The 21,492-nt window shown below is 36.6% G+C and overlaps 1 protein-coding gene across 1 annotated transcript in view; it reads left to right on the top strand.

Annotated features, from left to right (window-relative positions):
* Positions 1-21,492, top strand: part of SLC44A5 (solute carrier family 44 member 5) — a 148,477-nt gene that overhangs the window by 97,624 nt on the left and 29,361 nt on the right. The window contains exons 5-10 of the mRNA XM_061168455.1: positions 3,461-3,589; positions 4,402-4,462; positions 8,685-8,808; positions 10,343-10,426; positions 13,835-13,947; positions 20,143-20,274. Coding sequence (XP_061024438.1) covers positions 3,461-3,589; positions 4,402-4,462; positions 8,685-8,808; positions 10,343-10,426; positions 13,835-13,947; positions 20,143-20,274 — 643 coding nt within the window. The remainder of the gene's footprint in view (positions 1-3,460; positions 3,590-4,401; positions 4,463-8,684; positions 8,809-10,342; positions 10,427-13,834; positions 13,948-20,142; positions 20,275-21,492) is intronic.

The following is a 21,492-nucleotide window of genomic DNA, read 5'->3' on the forward strand; positions in this document are numbered from 1 at the left end:
GTTGCTCATATTAAAAGGCAAAGTCCTAACAGTGTCCTCCAGGGTCCTTCACTGTATGCCTGCCTCTGACCACATTTGCTCTGTGTCTCCCTCTGCTCACTGCACTCAGGTCATAGTGACCATCCATTGTCTTCAAAGGATCCACAGAAGCACCTAGACTTCGCTGTTCTCCCTGCCTAGCCTCCTCTTTCTCCAGACGACTACAGTTTGATCACTAGTCTTCTTCAAGTCTTCCTCAAATGTTACCTTTTCAGTGAGACCTCCCTTGACTACCTGTTTAAAGTTAGAATCCCATCCTGGATCCTTTCATCATCTGGCCTTCTTTCTAGCCTTATTTTTCTCTATAACAACTACTACCATCTTGGGTGCTTAGTCACTCAGTCGTGTCTGACTCTTTGCTCCCCCATGGACTGTAGCCTGCCAGGCTCCTCTGTTGATGGGATTCTCCAGGCAAGAATACTTACAGCAAACAATTTAACTTCTTTGTTGTTACCCATCTCTTCCTACTAGAATGTAAACTGCTTGAGGGTAGGGATTTTTATCTCTTTTGCTCACTGCTGTGACCCCAGTGCCTAGAACAGGCTCAGAGTGGGTGATTGATAAATATTTGTTGAATTAAAGAGTAAATGAATGATAGAATTAAATGATGAGAAGTAAATGATGAGAGAAGTAAAGGATGAGAGAATTAATATTTTACTATTGCCAGTCTAGAAATTTTTCCACTGTACTATACAAATCCATCATTCTATGATGAAACAAAAAATCCTTCCACACTATGCTTTTTGTTAAACATTTCAGTTACTAGATCTTTTCTTCAATGGAACTGTACTGTTTTAACCTTCAGTATAACTTTCTCTTCCGTTCACCAAATCCTAATTTATATTAGAGTGTTAATTGCATATGAACAGAATATGTAAAAATAATGATGAAGAACTATATTCAAGGTGCCCCTTTGTGGTTATACAAAGAATCAGAACTGAGTCAGAATATATATCAGCTGCCAATAATGCAGAATTGCTCTCAGTCTGCTAGGTAATAATGTATCTACTGATCCAAGCCATATTTTTATGCATTATGTTTTCCGTTAACTGCAGCATGGTCCAGACATGTGTCATAAGCATTTAAAGGACAGACCTTGATCAATTAGGATATCCAACCTCAATGCGACCTTCATTTTTGGCTAATTATATGTTGATTGCTACTAATCAGCATTGTATTTATAGTGAACAAACAGTTCTGATAGAAAGAGAGTAAAGAGCAGTTGCTATATTGTTTTTTAACAGCTCCTTTATGTTTGGAATGAAATTTGATGTGAGTCTCTTTAACAAAACATTTTTTAACATTTAAATTACTTTCTTTTATATGTTGCATGTTTGCTCAGTTGCTCAGCTGTGTCTGACTCTTTGAGAACCCCATGGACTGTAGTCTGTGGGTTCCTCTGTCCATGGGATTTTTTCAGGCAAGAATACTGGAGTGGGTTGCCACTTCCTCCTCCAGGGGATCTTCCCAACCCAAGGATTGAACTGACATCTCCTGCACTGGCAGGCAGATTCTTTACCACTGAGCCACCTCGGAAGTCCACATGTTGCATACACACTTTTATGTGTGTAGTATACATTGTATGTGTGTGTTTATAAATGCAGAAATCATCATGGCCTCAGCTCAGTAGTTCCTACCATCATTTAAAGCCAGTGAAGGCATTAATACATTCAGTTTTTACTTTATAAATCCATTTAAGTGTATCAAACAATGGGCTAGTTCAGTTATCTTCCAGAGTCTTATAAGTAAATTGCCAAAGTGTAAATGTCTGTGAATTAGCTCCAAACATGTTCATGGTTTTTTCAGCTTAACTCCAATCAGAGTAAACTTTGGACATTTGTATTGACAATGACCTCAGTCTTCTTCCCCCAAATGTGAGCATGTTGGATACTGTGAATGTCCGTCAACAGTTCTTCAGTTTTCATAGAAAGATGCCTGTGAGACTTTCATTATTTCCTCTAGATGTGCATGAATGTGTGTATGTACTTGTGTGTGTGTGTATGTGTGCACAAGTGTGTAGGAGAGACTAAGAAACAGAAAATACATCTGGAGGTGTGAACATGGAGTTGGGTTGTTTACCTTTTAGAAACTTCTAAAAGAAGTTAGAATGCTACTGCTACAAAACAATTAACTATGAGATTTGAGGTACCCATTTAGTTGTCCACCTACTACCTTAGAGGTGGGGTTGATACCAAATGTCCTCATGTAGCAGAAACATGACCAAAAGATAGGAAAGAGATATCAGCTGAGCAGCTGTGTTTTTACCTAATTACCAGTGGGGACTGAGCTACAATCTGGCCAGTGAGAATAGTTACCACAGTACAGTAGGGAGATGGAGCAAGTCAGAGCTGAGAGGGCAGAGGAGAGAATGTTCAAGAATTGACTGCAACTCTCATGACATCATGTGATCATTGGTTTTTTATTACTTACAAAAGCAAAACAAACAGAGTGCCTCCTCCCTGACTGTGTTTTCTCTCTGTGGAGTTACTAATTGGATTGCAGTCACTCCAGAGTAGCTCTGTGGACTAGCACAGTGATCTGATTTGGCATTAATAGGCCCCTAAAGTTCATTAAAGATAATTGCATCAGTGACCTCTCTGCCCACATTTGACTGGTGTTGCTAAAAGACGATAATAATGATTGATTACCACAAATATCCATATTTTTTGTTAGTTTCTTATGGTATAAACCCCCCAATTATGTTCTGAGAATTCACTGGTTTTGATAGTTCTTAGTGGCATAAGTTATCAATGTTTGGAGCATTTTTAATTACCATTCTATTCATACATAGAAAAGAAAGCAAGATTCTAACCCTGAAAATTTATAAACTACACAGGCAAAAGTAATCTTGGATTAAACTCTTATCTACTAATTCAAAAAATCATTAAAAATTTCATTAAAAGTTTATCTCTGTCCTGTGGATGATGTCACATCTACAGGTGATAAAATTGCACACACACACACACACACACATGAACACCCATAAAACTGGTAAAAACTGAATAAGGTTAGTGGATTGTAACAATACCAGTTTCCTGGTTGTGATATTGTGCTATGGTTATGCGAATTATTACCACTGGCCAAAACTGGGTGAAAGGTACATGGAATTTATTATTTTTACAGATGTGTGAAGATCTACAACTATATCAAATCAGAAGTTAAAAATAATTTTGTCATTGTATAGTATCTTATTGTTTTAATAGCACATTAGCATCCAAGGGCAAGGAGTAGAGATTGATAGCTGGTACATGAAATTTAATTTTTTACAATATGTTTAGAAAATTGATTTAAGTTTCTTAAATGGAAAATGGTGCTTTGCTTTTTTATTGTGATGGGTAATTTAGAAGTCTAACCTTGTAGATAATTCCTTGGTTTGTTCAATTCAATTCAGTTCCTACCACTGTGTTTCTTTATTTCACAGATCTGTGTCTCCAAGTGCCCAGAAAGATTTTTAACTTACATGGAAATACAATTTAAGTACAAAAACGACAGTAAATACTGGACATATTACAGCCAGTTCTGCCGGACTACTTTTCTTAAGCCTGTGGAGGTATGTGTGTTTAAGCTTAAAAGGAGAGAAGAATTTATATTGTTTCAATCTCAAGTGTAATGTATTTGTAACTGGACAAGCTCTAAAATTTTCTAGGAAATTATTACTAGTGTTACCATTTCATTAAAGCACAAATGTACATGTATATACAAACATAACACAATTTAGAACATATCATTTTGTAGACTTGGGGTATTATACAGGACTATTAGGTCTGGTAAGTTAGTATCAACTATTTCCTGACACCAACAGATTCTCCACTTGGATGGATTTTTTTGCTGTCAAGAGCTAGGAGCTAAATGTCATTTGTGGTCACCATTTCATTAATGTGGTGATAAAGCTCCATGGCTATGGAGTAACAAGAACTTTACTTCCAAACCTGGTTTGATAATTATTCATTTGAAAAAAAATCCCCAAACACTACCTATATAAGGGAATTCTAAAGCCTTATTATGTTAATTAGTTGTGATGGCTTCTAAATTGGAGGAGATATCATTTTTCCAGGAAAAAATAAAAGCATTAGACTGAGGATATAACTAAGACAAAGATACACACCTTCAAAGATATACCTTGGTTTCAGCATGTCTGACTTATTATTGTTGATTCAACTGAATTACAGTTAGGATATTTAAGAGTGTTTGTCAAACAAGTATGTGTGTATGATAATTTTACAATTACTCTTACTAGAGGAGTAATTTGGAATAAGGAAATTATTAGGGAATTGCATTTTTAAAGGACATAATTTATATATTGAGTAAGATGCATCATCACATAGTCTTTGAAATGTTAACACACTCTTCCTTCAATTTTAGACTCTCTCACAAGTTTTACTGGATAATGATTGTCCATCAGCGATTTATCCAAGCAAACCTTGTAAGTGGTTATTATTTTACCTCAGAAACACAGGATCTACCTAGAAGTTAGTTAATTCAGTTCGCTTATTTTACAATTGACAAAACTGAGGCTGAGAATGGTCCTATGACTGGCCCAGAGTCCCAGAGTTAATTGAGAAGAAAGTCAAAGCTACAAAGCCCATTCTTCTGACTCCAGCCTAGGGTGTTCCCCAGGAGCTTGGTAAGGGTTTAGGTTTGGTGGCATAAACGCACACAGAAAAGTTTGAAAATTGAATATTAAAAGTTCATTCAGTTTGATTCTTTGCTACTCTAAGAACACACATGAGCCACACACAGACATACCCTAACACACCTACCCCTGAATTCGGCCAAAAAATTTGTTGGAAAATTGCTTGGGGATTGAGAATGGGGTATATGTTTGTCTTTATAATTTAAAACATGAAATACTTATATGTCTCCTGAATGAACTGACATTGTACGTCTTTAAAATTTATAAACTTAAACCCTGTTTAGGAGAAGATGAGATAATTACTCATTTTCCTTTTTAAAGGATATAATTCTAACTACAGATAAAAAACTTTACATAAAGATGTCCATCACAATGTTATTCAAAACAACCAAAAGAAGAAAAAAAGAAAAGGAAATATTCTAATATCCAAGAGCAAGAATATACTGAAATAAATTATGATGCATTTATTAAATGAAATATTTTAGAATTTTTACATATGATAAATATTGTTTGTTACAATTTTAAATAAAATAAAAAATACTATATACATTGTAATGACAAGCCTGTAAGAATGAAAATTAATAAACAACAATATATTCAAAGAAAAAGATTAAAGAGAAATATGCCAAAATATTAAGTAATTAGCTGGAATCAAGATTGATGGGAGAAATATCAATAACCTCAGATATGCAGATGACACCACACTTATGGCAGAAAGTGAAGAAGAACTAAAGGGCCTCTTGAAGAAAGTGAAAGAGGAGAGTGAAAAAGTTGGCTTAAAACTCAGCATTCAGAAAACTAAGATCATGGCAGCTGGTCCCATCACTTTATGGCAAATAGATGGGGAAACAGTGACAGACTATTGATTTGGGCTCCAAAATCACTGCAGATGGTGACTGCAACCATGGAATTAAAAGACGCTTGCTCCTTGGAAGAAAAGTTATGACCAACCTAGACAGCATATTAAAAAGCAGAGACATTACTTTGCCAACAAAGGTCCATCTAGTCAAAGCTATGGTTTTTCCAGTGGTCATGTATGGATGTGAAAGTTGGACTATAAGAAAACTGAACGCCGAAGAATTGATGCTTTTGAACTGTGGTGTTGGAGAAGACTCTTTGAGAGTCCCTTGGACTGCAAGGAGATCCAACCAATCCATCCTAAAGGAAATCAGTCCTGAATATTCGTTGGAAGGACTGATACTGAAGCTGAAACAGCAATCCTTTGGCCACCTGATGCGAAGAACTGACTCGTTTGAAAAGACCCTGATGCTGGGAAAGATTGAAGGCAGGAGGAGAACGGGATGACAAAGGATGAGACGGTTGGATGGCATCACTGACTCAATGGATGTGAGTTTGAGTAAGCTCTGGGAGTTGGTGATGGACAGGGAGGCCTGGTGTGCTGCAGTCCATGGGGTAACAAAGAGTCGGACACCAGTGAGCAACTGAACTGAGTTTATTTTGGAGATAGCAAAACTATGGCCATTTTCTGTCTTCTTTTTCTTTTTTTTCTTTTTTCTTCTCTGTTTTTCCACAAGGAGTACATATTTCTTTTAAAATGGAAGAAAGATCATAGTCATCAGTTTCAGTAGAAAGTCCGGTACCATTGAGTTAGCAACCATCAAACACAATGTCTTACATGCTCCTATCATTCTTCTCTGGATCGTTAAAGACCCTCCATCAAAGTTGTGGGTCTGGCAAGCAACTGCATTTAACCAGGATTCCCTGAGCAACAGTGTCTGTAGTTAAGAACAGTGTTACAGATTTTTATGCAAAAGGGTAAAAATGAATCATTAGTCACGGAAGATACATTAGGTATATAAGATATAGTCCCTGCCTTTACAATTATAGTTTATTTAGATCACACAATACAAAATGTACTTTGGGGATGTTGTTTAGTTGCTAAGTCATGTCTGACTCTTTTGCAACTCTATGGACTGTAGCCCATCAGGTTCCTTTGTCCATGGAATTCTCCAGGCCAGAATACTGGAGTAGGTAGCATTTCCCTTCTCCAGGGGTTCTTCCCAACCCAGGGATCAAACCCAGGTCTCCCGCATTGCAGGTGGATTCTTTACCAACCGTGTCATCAGGGAGTCCAAGAATACTGGAATGGGTTGCCATTTCCTTCTCCAGGGGATCTTCCTGACCCTGGGATCAAACCTACATCTCCTGCATTGCCAGGCAGATTCTTTACCAGTAAGCCACCAGGGAAGCCCACGTTGGGGACACAAAAATGAATAAGGCACAGTCCTTCCAAGTCTAGTGAAGGAAACATTGATATCGATTTGTATCCCCCCAATAGGGAATTAAATATAGTACTTGAAACAATGTTATGCAGTTAAAAAAACTCACTCATTAAAGATTTTATAAATGTAAATAAGTAATAATAAAAGAAAGAAACAAGAGACAATATCTCATTTCTGTATAGTTAATAACTCTCAACAAAAAAAAATGTATACAGAGGAAAGACTGAAAGGAAATGCATCAAAATGTTAATATAGTTCACTGTAGCTTGTAAAACTCTGTACAGCTTTGTATCTTGCTTCAAGAATTTTTCTCTAGTTTCCAAAAATATAATGAGCATATTTAGTAATTAAAGGTAACAGACTAGATGAGTTACTGTCCAGAAATACTACATAGAACAAGTGTGGGAGGTTCTGTATGTGGGATCAGGCATATTGAAGAAGCAAAAAGAAGAGGAGTAAACAAAAAGGCAGAAGAAGGGGGTAGGAGAGAACCGGGGCCTGTGAACCAAGGGGAGAGAGTTATAAAGGGCTTGTCTCCTGTGTCTAAGACTCATTCAACAGACAAATTAGCTCATTCAACAGCAAAGATTTACTGAGTTCCATTCTGTCCCAGGCACTGTGCTAGGTAATGGGCTCCAGCAGGATGAAGAGTAAAAAGTATTTAGAAGTTTTGGCAATTAGGGGGTCATTGGGATCACTAGGAGGACAGTTTCCATGGCGAGGTGGAGGCAGAAATATGGTTGAATTGAGAGGGAATAGAATCATCTGGTAGAGACTATGTCAAATTTGCCAGGGAGGAGCAGGACAAAGAGAGGATACTGAAGCAGTCATCCCTATTACAGATGCTACAGAAGATGAGGTGAGTAGACAAACTGATTTTAAGCCAGATAAGTCAGGAAAAGCTTTATGAAGACATAGTTCTTTCTCTATATCAACTGCTTTCATATTTTCAGGTTTAAACGCCATATCAACCCCTGCAAGTCTGTAATACTTCTTGTAAAAAAATATAAAGATAAACCATTCTTGATTCCTCCTCTTTCTTCCTGTAAAATTGAGGTTTTAAAACATTTTTAGTAATAGAGATTTGTAGAGAAGCAAAGATTCTGTTGAATTAAAAACAAGTACATAAAAGATTGAATGGCAAACTCTCAGAAATCATGCTAGTTGACAAAGTATGGGCCATTTTTGATGGCTTTATATTTCCATTTCCAGCCGCTCTAAAAAACTGATAAATGAAAAAGCTGGAAGAGAGACAAATTATTAACATTTTATAAATAAAAATTTGGTTATCTTAGTAGCCTAAAGTTTGAGCTGATGCTTATTTCTCAAAGAATTATTCACTAAACTCTGGTTTTCAAGGTTTCACTCAAGGAATATCTAAGAATTTTTCAAAAAATAACAAAACTAAATTCATCTAATACAAGTAAATATAGCCTTTTTATTAAGATGTGTTTAGTATGATAGCGAGGTTGTCAGTATTATTATAAAACCTATGCTATGTGTCCTGCTTATGGTTACTTAATGAATATACCATGTATGAAATAATCAAGTTTAAATGTAGCTTCAGATTATGATTGTATTTACTTCCCATGTCTGTCTTAGAATCATCAAAAAATCTGATTATCAAGTAATAGGCAGTTATCTATACTGAGCAAGTTATATAGTGTCTAGCAAGTAAGCATTTGATTATAAACAACAGAAAGCTGAAGAAAGAGGAGACATCGTAAAGAAAGAAAAGTGATTATCATAATTTTAATTTATTTTTACAGTTCTCCAGAGATGTTTCCCAGACTTCTCTACTAAAAATGGCACTATAACAGTAGGAAATAAGACAGTGTTTGATGATGGAAGTGGAAAGACAAGAAATGCTGCAGAACTCAGAATAGCTGCAAAGTATGTTGATCACATCCCCATTTTCAATTTTGATGCACCCCTTTATTATCCCTGAACTAAAGCTTTGTTAGGTTAAGCATTATAGAGGAAGAATTATGTGTTATTCTGAAATATTCATGTCACTGTGGATTGGAGAAATTGGTATGTGTTTGTTAAGAAAACCAAAGGAAAAAGCAGAGTGAATTTGAAAGAACAATTATGTTTTTCAAAATGGTTAAGTCTTTCATCATCAACAGGTACATAAATGAGACATCAGGAAACATATTGAAACACCTTAATATAATTTACTTTTGGATGAGCATAATTTTAAAAACCCATGATTTTTTAAAGCATCATTAAAAAAAAATGACTGAAATAATAAAACTGCCAGCTATTTTAAATGGAAGGGAGTCTTAAGAAAGGTGAAACAACCACGATGCTGCTGTGCTGGTTACTGTGTTGAATTTCTATTACTATTTACAGTGAAGTAAAATTTCTGTTTCTCTTGGCTGTATGCATCGTGGTGTTCCATGTTATTTGGAAATATAATTTTCTCATGCACACAGATGTGTGTATACAAATATCAACACAGAGTATCATTGCACAGCTCAGTCGTTAAATTTAAAATAAAAAATATATTGCAAAAATGTATTGTTCTAATAGTACAATTCCATTGGTAAAATTTTGAAGTAAGCACATGTGTGCTAAGTAGCTTCAGTCGTGTCCGACTCTTTGCGACCCTATGGACTGTAGCCTGCCAGGTTCCTCTGTCCATGGGATTCTCCAGGCACGAATACTGGAGTGGGTTGCCATGCCCACCTTCAGGGAATCTTCCTAATACAGGGATCGAACTCACATCTCTTGTGTCTCCTTCACCGGCAGGCAGGTTCTTCACCACTAGTGCCACCTGGGAAGCCCAACTAAATTAAAATTACACTATGATGCATATATATATGGTACAACTAAGAAAACTGGGAAATTATAATCACCAAAGTCAAAATTATGGTTATTTTAGGGGAAGGGAAAGGTATTGTAATTGGAGCACATGGGGGTAAGGAATGACTATGCTGTACTTACCAAGTGTGTTCACTTTGATAACCCATCCAGCTGGATGCTAATGATTTGTGTACTTTTCTGCATGTGCCTCTTTGTGCCTTCTGCTACAGAGTGTCAGAAGATTAAGAAGGGGAAATTAAGTATCATATTCACTCTTAGCTCTATGGATTTTATAAGTTAGAAGCTGATCTTATTTAAATTCATGTCTTATAGTGAGGTCTCTGCAACACTGAGGGCATGTTGCATATGTTGGAAAAAAGGTATGTTTACCACTCTTGAAAGCAATGCTTCCTCTGTGTGTAGCTGTAGCTACCTTTGTAGGTTCACCAAAGTGACACCTCATGTATTATTATGGCTAGCAAAAGGGTCACTAGCGATAAATGGTTTCTAAAAATATGCTTAGAACATCAGCTTCCAAGTCCCTTTTATCGTAACAAGAACATTTCTCTTTAGTGGTAGTCAAAAAATAATTGATTTTTTTTTTCTTCTTTGAATTCAGTGGTATCAATAAAGCCCTTGATGCAAGGGCAATTGGAGTGAAGGTGTTTGAAGACTATGCAACAACATGGTATTGGATTCTCATGTAAGTGAAAACATAAGTGTTTCGTCTCCAGCCCCATTCTGAGTTTATCTTTGTAGAATTTCTTTCATCAAATTCCCCATTCATATTCATGAATGAGAGATTGACTCAGATTTCAGTTCCTGCCAGTTTCTTTTTCAGACAGAGTGAAGAGCCCAAAATATTTGGAAATCTGCCCAATATTAGCAAAAAGTTATAAGAATGTAAATTTTAATTTTACTCATTAAATTACTAGTAAGAGTATTCATATATTTCAAGTCCCATGGGGCCTCACTGTGGTATGTGTGCGCCTTTCACTACATATAAAATTTGTCCTTCCCTTGATCTCCAAAGGGTCATTCTTATTTTTTAATGCAGCCCTTCCATATAACATTTGTTATCATCATGGTCAAACTAACTGTACTTATGAAAAGCTGAAAAAGATATATGAAAGGAGGAAGAGGTTTTAAATTTTCAGACATAAGATTTGCATTCTTAAACATAAAGGAAAATGTAGTCAGTCCTCCAGAGCAGGTACACGTGTCTGATACTCTAAGGCTGTCATTACTATCTGGCTTTTGTGTCTCCTTCTTGTACCTTAAGTACCTTAAAGGCATCTATGATTCCTAGTAATTAAAGAATAAAGTGGAAACTTCTTCAGATACTTACAAGAGCTCTTATAACCTATCCAACTTACTTTCCCAGATTTATCTCCATCCATGTTTCTTGATTAACCTTCTAAACACAGCAAATAGCACACCCATTCTCAGACCATCACACCGTTGTGTTTTTGCACATTCTATTCTCTTTCTTAGAATATCCACCATTGTGCCCTGGGAAACTTCATCTCATCATTTAAAATCAGCTTTTGTGTCACTTACGATATCTTCTTAACTTCCCTAGATATAGTAAGTTACTTGCACCTTTGTGTTCCTCATTCATTGTGTGTGTGTGTGTGTATGTGTGTACATACATATTTGTAAACACACATATCTATCTTCTGTATAGCACCTACCATCTTGTATTTTATTTATCCATCTCTTTCCCTCTGATAAACTATGAACTCTTACGATGGTAACTATGTCTAACTTGTCTTTGTTTTCCAGAGTCCTAGTACGGTTCTTGGACCGTAGAAATACATAGAAAATGTGGGTTTAAGAAACAGTTATAAAAGTACTAGGGGGACAAGATAGATATATTTAAGTAAGGTGCTTAATAAAGTCAAAATTGTATTGTGTGTAAAATACTAGGGAGTAGTTTTTAGAGCTGGAGAAGGCACTGGCACTCCACTCCGGTACTCTTGCCTGGAAAATCCCATGGACGGAGGAGCCTGGTAGGCTGCAGTCCATGGGGTCGCTAAGAGTCAGACACGACTGAGCGACTTCACTTTCACTTTTCACTTTCATTCATTGGAGAAGGAAATGGCAACCCACTCCAGTGTTCTTGCCTGGAGAATCCCAGGGACGGGGGAGCCTGGTGGGCTGCCGTCTGCGGGGTCGCAGAGAGTCGGACAGGACTGAAGCGACTTAGCAGCAGCAGCAGTTTTTAGAACTATAAAACTAGATAGTTTTATGAGGTTTTACATTGTTAGGCTTTGTCTTAAACAGAGTAATTATTTTCAGTTGTGTATTTCAGGATATATCTCCATGGCAGAGATTGTAGTTTATACTTGATAGGAAACTGGTGTCCCTATTGTCAGACCTGAATATCACTAGATAATTTCTGTCTCTTCTTTATTTTGGCTTTTCTACTCTCACCTGAGAAAGGTATAATTTATAACAGATTCTCCCGTCCTCCTCACACACTCTGAAATAGTCTCTACCCAGGGACTAAACACTAGAGCATAAACACCTCCCTTTATTATCAACTCTCTGTTCTCATCTATTTCATGCATATAAAGCCAAACACTGACATGCTGGGACTTAGTGTACTCAGAATTTTTTTATGTGGGAATTAAAAACACAAGTAGTCAAGAACTATAGCTCTTATTTTTCCCCTCTGATCTTGTTTTTAAAATTTTTATTTTATTTATTTTTATTTTTGACTGTGCTGGGTCTTGGTTACTGCACAGGTTTTTTTCTCTCTAGTTGCAGCAAGTGGGAGCTTCTCATTGCGATGGCTTCTCTTATTGCCGAGCACAGGCTCTAGGGCAAGGGCTTCAGTAGTTGCAGTTCTGGGGCTCTAGAACACAGGCTCAATAGTTAATGGCACATAGACTTAGCAGCTCCAGGGCATGTGGGATCTTCCCAGACCAGGGATTGAACCTGTGTCTCCTGTATTGACAGGAGGATTCTTTACCACTGAGCCACCAGGGAAGCCTCCCACCCCCTGCCCCAATATATTTTTTTAATAACCCTCTTGTCCTATGCTATAGAATAAGTTTTCAATCAGACTGCATATTTCAGCATTGAAGTATCTGTGGTTTGCTTCTAAATTAAAAGCCCAGGCTCTGTAAGACTGTGCACTGAGAAGGTACTCTGGTACATGCTGTCATCTACCCAGTGACAGTATTATTAATAGTTTCTTCTTAAAGATAACATCTGAAGACAATAAGCTCAGTAACTGTGCCAGGCTGTCTATTGCTATTTGGAAACTTGCAGATATCACCAGCGGTGTCAGGTCTTAATAGAGGCATCAGCCAAATTTCCAATTTTAGTGAGTTCTCTTTGATGAAATCACTTAGAAAAATCCAATATGACTTTAACCTGGATATATAGTGGGGTTGGGAAGAAGTACCTCCAGTACTCAATCAAACTCTAGGAAGAAATTAAACCAAGGAAAATAGTCATGCTCTTGATTGCTTGATAAAGTCACATGGCCCAGGAGACAGAGAGGCCTTATCCCGGCTCCAGATAATGGCCCACAGATCACTGGGGATCTGAAATAAGTGTCTGGTGATGTTAGACATCACAAACGATTAGAGATAATTAGACCAGAATGATAATGGCTACAAAACCATGGATTCAGGAACTGTGTAGGACAATTATTTTGCTTGTCTTTCTGCCCTAAGATTGTTCTCTTACTGCTAGTTATATCACATACGGTTTTCATTAGTGACCAGGTATATAGAGCAGCAATAACGTCTCATGGATATGTTCTGTAGCTTATCACTTGGTGCATAAGTATGAAGGAAAAAAATAGGACTGCAGCAGATAGGAATTGTGATTTTTTTCCTGAAACAACTATGGACACAGAATTTGCGTTTACCAGCTGCTGCACTGAAAATGATTCATGTATCAAGTTCTGATGATCCTATTGTTTCCCTTGAAAGTCATAACAGAAAGAATTGCTTATACTTTTCAATGTCATAAATGTTTCTACAGTCTGATGAAATAACCAAGAATTATTTTGAATAGAAATAAGTGTTGCCTTGCTGTGTTTGTTATGCTTGGCACACTGGCCCCTATGTTTTTTGTGCCTTTTATCCTCCAGTGGCCTGACTATTGCCATGCTCCTGAGCTGGATGTTTGTGATGCTCCTGAGGTTCACAGCTGGACTGCTTTTCTGGATCTTCACCTTTGGTGTGATTGGAATCATAGCTTATGGTAGGTATCCACCTGTCTTAAAATCACCAAATGTCAAAATAATCTTTTTCTTTTCAGTTGCCATTGTCAATTACCAGAAAGCATTTTACTCCCAGTGAATTTAATCCTTCTTCACTGTCTTCCTAAAGGTGTTAAACTGAGAAAAACTACTTAATTCTGCATACAGTGTCTCTGTTACTTTTTTCTTCTTTATCCTGGAGGGGAAAAGTGCTATCAAAATATTCTTCTCTTTTTCTCTACAGTCTTTGGTCTCATATCTCATGAGTATTAAGAAGGAGGTGGAAAGAATCCCATTTAGGTTAATGAAAACTATTTCAGACAATTTCTTTTAGTCTTTTAACTTTTTATCTGATCAAAGGCCCAGGTCTGCATAGTTATAGATGTGTGATCGATCTATTTTTCTCTTTCAACTTAGGACTTTTAATCCAGGTACTGTCACACACTTTAATAATTGGCCAGTACTCCATAATGGGCCATCACCCTCTAGAGGCAAGTATTCTGCATTACACTTATTGGATGGAGAGTTACTTTACTTTTGGTTGAGCTCTAATTATTAACTCAGTTCTGCCAAATGCAGTACAGGTAAAATTCGAACATTAAAAAAAAAAAAAAAAAATGGGCTTCCCTGTTGGCTCAGATGGTAAAGAGTCTGCCTACAATGCAGGAGACCTGGGTTTGATCCCTGAGTTGGGAAGATCCTCTGGAGAAGGAAATGGTTACACATTCCAGTATTCATGCCTGGAGAATTCTATGGACAGAGGAGCCTGGCGGGCTACAGTCTAAGGGGTTGCAAAGAATCAGTGAACAGTATAGCCCTTATTCTCAGTCTTCTAATAAACATATGAGCCAGTATATGAATGTTTGAGAGGTTTCTATTCAAAAGAATGATTTTCCTATAGCACCATTTACATCACCAATGAGACTTTTATAGTCAGAGATACCAAAATAACACTGTCTTGTTTCTGTCACCCAAAGAAGAGCTTTACACATATCAGTATAAGAATGTAGAATACCCAAAATCTATAGTTAGCTTGAGTTCCAATCCTGTCTCCATAATGTAACTGGAGGACTTGGAAAAGTTTCTGAATGATTATAAGACTCAGTTTCCTTATCCATATCATCAACACAATAATGTTATCTCCATTATACCATTACTGTGAGAATTAAATGAGACAATGAATATAAAGCTCTTAGAACAACCCCTGGAACACAGTAAACACTCAGTATGTCTTGAGTTATTGTTATTATCCTGCTCGTTATCCTCACTGAGTTTCTCAACAGTCGTTTAGATGACTCCATGTATCATTCCTTATCTGTTCATGTTGTGCAGCTGCCCATGAGTCTCATGAAGGAATATAAGCATTGCTGTCTCCCAATCTGAAACTCCTAAGAAAACTTTTTGTCAAAAAGCCTTTGTTTTCTTCCTCGGAGCTCAAAGTGTCCCCTGCCCTTTTCTGTCTTAGAGTTTGGGCATGTGAACAATTCTCATTGATTATAACAAATTAAGAGTTAAATAGGGGATAGCCATATAATACCATGGTTATAAATATCTATTTAGAATTTAGAAAAAACACAGTTCTCTGCAAGTACATAGTTCTCTATTTCATAGTTTCCTCAACTGTATAACAGGAATCTGAGTCTTAAATAAATAATGTATATAGAGTACTTAGAGAGCTGCCATAATAATTGTTCAATAAATGGTATTTATTATTTTCTTATTATGCAGGAATATTATCAAGGAAAGAGGACTTGAAGCCCAGGGAACATACTTTTAATGACAAACACACACTAGGACAGGAATGAGATAGGAATAGACAAATAAATTGGAAAATAACTGCTGAGACTTTCACATCCACCAGTGTGAAGGAACTAAATAATCTGAAGGGTCCTTTTGCTATGAAATGATGGCATATTATATTGTATTGTTTTATTTATTTTTTTCATGAGCTTACTAGAAATGAAGTATCCCAGAAAGGAAAACCATTTTCAACCCACAAGCTAAAAAGTGGGGAACTGAGCAGGAGGCACATGTGAGATTATGGGGAGATCATACCAGTGCTACAACCAGGAGACTCAGAGCCAGCAGGGGGGTAGAGGGTCAGGCCGGAAACTCCTGGAGTAGGCCCTGGATCCTGGAAAACGCATGAAGTGACCGTAGTGTGGTAGTACCCTTTGCTTGCCAGTAGAAATAAATATGAATCCCCTCTAGATGGAAGCACCTTCTCAAATCACCAGGTTTCAACAGGTTAAAGTGAACAACGTATGAGTTGCAATCAAAGATTTCCAAACACGTAAGGAAATGGTCTTTTGCAAGAAACAAAAGAAACGATAAACCTCAGATTGAGATCACTGAGAAATTCAGATATGGACTGATACAGAACATGAATCAATGTTTAAGAATTAAAAATACAATTAAAAAATTAGAAATCATCAAAAATATTCAGGCATACATGAAGATGAACCAAATAGAACTTTTCAAAACAAAGCAATAAAGTGTTATATTCAAAATTAAATACGTTAAACAGTAAAATAGATAATGAACTGAAAGATGAAATTCTGAATTAATTACTCAGAATACAGCAGAACGTGAACAAAGGACAAAATGTGATTCTGTATTTAAGAGATACAGACAGTTTGAGAAGGGCCTAACTTGTATCAGCATATCTGAAAGGTACTGAGTGAGAATTTTCTAGAAATGATGAAAGAGATAAACTCACAGTTACAGGAAGCTCTACCAAGAAGAATAAGGGAAGTGACATCTATATCTAGTCATACATTTTTTCATTTATTCATTCAACAAATATCAGTTGTGCAGCTGCTGTGTATAGGCACTATTCTAGGCTCTTGAGAAAGAACAGTAAACAAAAAGACAGAAGTTCTTACTCTCTTGACACTCATAAAGTAAGCCTATTAGAAGGTGATACTTGCCACAGAAAAAAGAAAGAATAGACACAGATGAAGGGGGATTGAGAGTATCATGGTAGGGCAAGGAGTACAAATTGCAGTATTAGTACGGTAGGCATTTTTGAGAGGAGATCCAAGAAAACACTTGAAGGAGAAAATGGGATTAGCCCCTGGAGATAACAGGAGAAGTTCCAGACAGCAAGTATAGTTAGAGCAAAGTCTTAAAGATGGGAGCATGTTGAAGAAACGGTTAGAATGCTTGCGTGGATGAGTGTACCAAATAAAGGGGAGGATGGGAGATGAGGAATTTCTGGAGGGCCAGAGACTTAGATTATTTTTACTCTGAGTGAAGTAGGGAGACAAGGTAGGGTTTTGAGCAGAGGAGAGCTGTGAAATGATCATGACTTTAGTCCCTGGTAGCTCAGACAGTAAAGAATCTGCCTGCAAGTAGACCTGGGCTCAATCCCTGGGTCAGGAAGATTCCCTGGAGAAGGAAATGGCAACCCACTCCAGTATTCTTGCCTGGAGAATCCCTTAGATGGAGGAGCCTGGCAGGCTGCAGTCCATAGGGTCACATAGAATTGGATACAACTGAGGTGACTTAGCATGCACACATGAGATAGGAAAGATTTGAGTGGAGCAAGCTTGGTTTAGAAAGAGGATTGATCAGAAGTGTAATTTTGAATGTGTGGAGTTCGAGATGTTTATTAAGCATTAAGATGGAGATGTCACATAGGCAGTTGAATATACATTGAATGTACAGAGTTAGAAAATTAGCCTAAATAAATATATTTAGGAGTCAGGATTATTAGAGTCATGAGAATGGCTTAGATCATCAAGAAATTAGGTGTAGGTAGACATGTGGACCAAAGACTGAGTTCAGAGGCCCTGCAACATTAAGAGGTCAGAGAGAAGAGAATGGAACAGCAAAGACAACCGAGGAGAAATGGGTCTTCTTTGAAAACTAAAAGGATGTGATGTTATAGAAGCCAAGTTTAAAAAATAAACAAAACAGAGGGGGTGATAAATCATGTCAAATGGGGCAGATAGGTCAAGAAAGATAAGAACTGAGAATAGACTTTGGATACATAAATATGGCAAGATCATTGGTAATCTGATTAGGGTAGCTTTGGTAGCATAATGAGGAAGAAAAGCCTAATTAGAGTGGATTGAGGAAGGACTGGAGGAGAGGAATTATAGACAGACAATATACAGGGCTATTTGGAGAGTTTTATTGCAATGAGGGACAAGAAATCGGGCAGTGGATGGGGTAAAACTGTCAAAAATAGATTTTCTTTTGTTTTACTCTTTAAGGTGGGAGAAAGGAAAATATGCTTGTATATTGTTTGGAATGATACATTAGAGAGCAAGAAATTAATGATGTAAAAGAAAGAAATTGGGAAAGTTCAGAATACCAAAGACAAAATATTATAAAAACAATCAGAGAGAAAAGACAGATTGCATACAAAGGAACAGTTAAGCAGAAGACTTTTTGACAGCAAGAAAAGGAGCAAAATAATACCTTCAAAGAGCTAAGAAAAAAATAACAGTCAGCCTATAGCTGACCCTCCCAGGGTGTGCAGATATGTGGGCTTCTACTGGAATTTGGTCAGATAAAAATTTCAGGACATTTTTTCCTGAGTGTACCACTATCAGGAGTTCCCAGGTGGCTCAGACAGTAAAGCGTCTGCCTATAATGTGGGAGACCAGGGTTCAGTCCCTGGGTCGGGAAGATCCCCTGGAGAAGGAAATGGCAACCCACTCCAGTACTCTTGCCTGGAAAATCCCATGGACAGAGGAGCCTGGTAGGCTACAGTCCATGGGGTCACAAAGAGTCAGACACGACTGAGTGACTTCACTTCACTTTACATAGCTGTATACTCAGCAAAACTATCTTCCAAGAATGAGAGTAACATTGAAGATATTTTAAGATAAGTAAAAGCTAGAGTTTACAAGTAGACATATATTAATACTAAAGGGAAAAATGATTCCACAAAAATGTATGAGATGCAAGAATGAATGGTGAGCAAAGAAAATTAATTGGTAAATCTGTAGGTAGGGCTTCCCTGGTGACTCAGACGGTAAAGAATTCCCCTGCAATGTGGGAGACCCTGGGTTCAATCCCTGGGTTGCGAAGAGCCCCTGGAGGAGGGCATGGCAACCCACTCCAATATTCTTGCCTGGAAAATCCCCATGGACAGAGGTGCCTGGCAGGCTATAGTCCGTAAGGGTCACAAAGAGTTGAACATGACTGAGGGACTAACAGCACAGCACAGAACTTAAGAAACTTTGTACAAAATAATGATAATATCCAATTTTTTGAGGTATAACTGTACATAAGTAAAATACAGAAGAATAATCAGACTGGGATGATTATTGACTAATGTAAGGTTCTTATATATCCTGGGCTGACTTTAGACTTGGTTAGTAAGTACACAGTCAATTGTCAAGAGTAATTTATTCTAAAAATATAGTAGATATCTCTAAACCAGTAAAGGGGGAAAACAGAATATAAGTTAAGAAACAAAAACTGATCGGTTTTTAAAGGACAAGAATTGGAAGTGTTGATACAAAGTAGAACAGGAAATACAAAAACAAAGATGGTTGAAACAAAAGTGAATATAGCAATACATTAAATATATTAAGCTCACCAATTAGAATACAGAGATTATCAGGTCAGATTAAAATATAAACATACAAACTGGAGCTGTGTTCTTTATAGAAGTTACAAAAACATAAGGAAATTGGAAGTTTGAAAGTGAAGGGATACAGAAAATACTGTATTCCTATGTATCTTCCCAGAGATACTTTATGTATGCATAAGAAAATACAATATTGTCCTTACTTATTATATGAATTATAGAATATTTTATATAACTTTTATAATCTTAGAAATTTTATAATTTTGTACTTCTTTTTTTCATTTAACTAAGCATCTAGTGATCATTCACTATCACTAGAGACTTTTTCCTCTTTATATGGAGATACAGTATTCTACTGTGTAAATATACTAATATTTTTAACCAGTCATTACTGATGGACATTAAAGTTGTTTCTAATTAAAAGGACATTTAAAGTCGGGTGTTGCCGTGGTCATCCAACAAAATACTGAAAAAATTTATATTGAATATGATAGCACATTTAGACTGTTGGATGCACATAAAATATTTAATGTGTAAATGGGAATCTTTCCTTTGTAAAAATGACCATGCTAATCAATTTCATGTAGATGTGAGCTTATATTTCAGAAATTAACATTTTATATTAGTCTACTTTTCTCTCTTTTTCAAGGAATATGGCGCTGTTACCTAGAATACAGCCGTCTTCAGGAACATCCAGATTCTCAGTTAAATGTATATACCATTGGGATTCAGACTGACATAAGCATGTACTTTCGCCTGAAACAAACATGGTTCGCACTTAGTGAGTGGATTTTAAAAACTTGCTTTGTTAAAATTGTAATAACAAGAAAGCATCTTTTTGTCCAAAGAAAACTTGGGTTGGTATAACTTGTTAAATACATCTATTGCTAACACCATTAAAATAAGTGTCTATAATACTACTAGTCATAGTAAATGGAAAGTCATTGAGGGGAATTTATTATATAATCTAAGAAAATGTTACTGTACAATGATCTCAAGCTATTTGCCTTCAACTTAACGTGAGTCAGATATAGACATTTATAGCCATTAATCTAATATCTAAGAGAGATATTTTAAAAGGAAAAAATGCTTGATATTTCAAACTTGCATTTAAAAACAGAAAAAGAGAAAAGAAAATGAAGAAACAAGTTTTTCATGACAGGACTTTTAAACTACTTGTTATAGAATTGGAATAATAAATAATTTTTACAAATTTACATTTTTTAGTGTTTATTTAGATTGAGTTAGTTAAAAATTTACATTTTTTAGTGTTTATTTAGGTTGAGTTAGTTAAAGGTAATATTAACAGAATTTTGAAAGGTAGATGATTTCAAAGATGGCTTTAATAGTTTTCATTACACTATTCCTTGTTCTTTACAGAGATTCATGTTCTTTAATCAATATTTTTAAAATGATCTCTAATTACATGGTGCTTTAAAAAAAAATTCATCTTCCTTTATTGTTGAAGTTAGAGAGCCAGACAAGATAAATTTGAGGAAGCCTGGTAAGGAGCCCAGACAGCCTAAGAGGAGGCAGTATCTTGGAGAGCATCATGATTCCAGAATGGATCCCTTAACATAAATCTGAAAACTTAATTTTGCCACTTCACCCAGAACTCATTTGGGTGGCTTTCAGAGACAGGCTCACAGCATGTCACCATGTCTGGTGACATGACCTACCCCGGCTGCACGGAAGCCCCCACCAGATTCCTGTGTCAGCCATATTCAGTGTTTCTCTGTTCCTTGGATAGTGCTAGCTCAAAATGCCACATTCTTGCTCTTTGGGTTCCCATTTCTAGCTCTCATGCAGCTAATTCCCTTCAATAATATAACACATTAGTTTTTTCAAATACATTTCAGAAGAACTTCATTGATAGCCATTTCTTTCTTTCTTTCTTTTTTTTTTTTTTTTTTTACTATAAAATTCAAACATCTTGGGACTTATATCCTCATCCCTTTTCCTGAATTTGAGTGACTCTATATCCGTCAGCAGTCCATAT

Source organism: Dama dama, chromosome 20 (genome assembly GCF_033118175.1).
Source record: "Dama dama isolate Ldn47 chromosome 20, ASM3311817v1, whole genome shotgun sequence".
In the NCBI taxonomy this organism is placed as follows: Eukaryota; Metazoa; Chordata; class Mammalia; order Artiodactyla; family Cervidae; genus Dama; species Dama dama.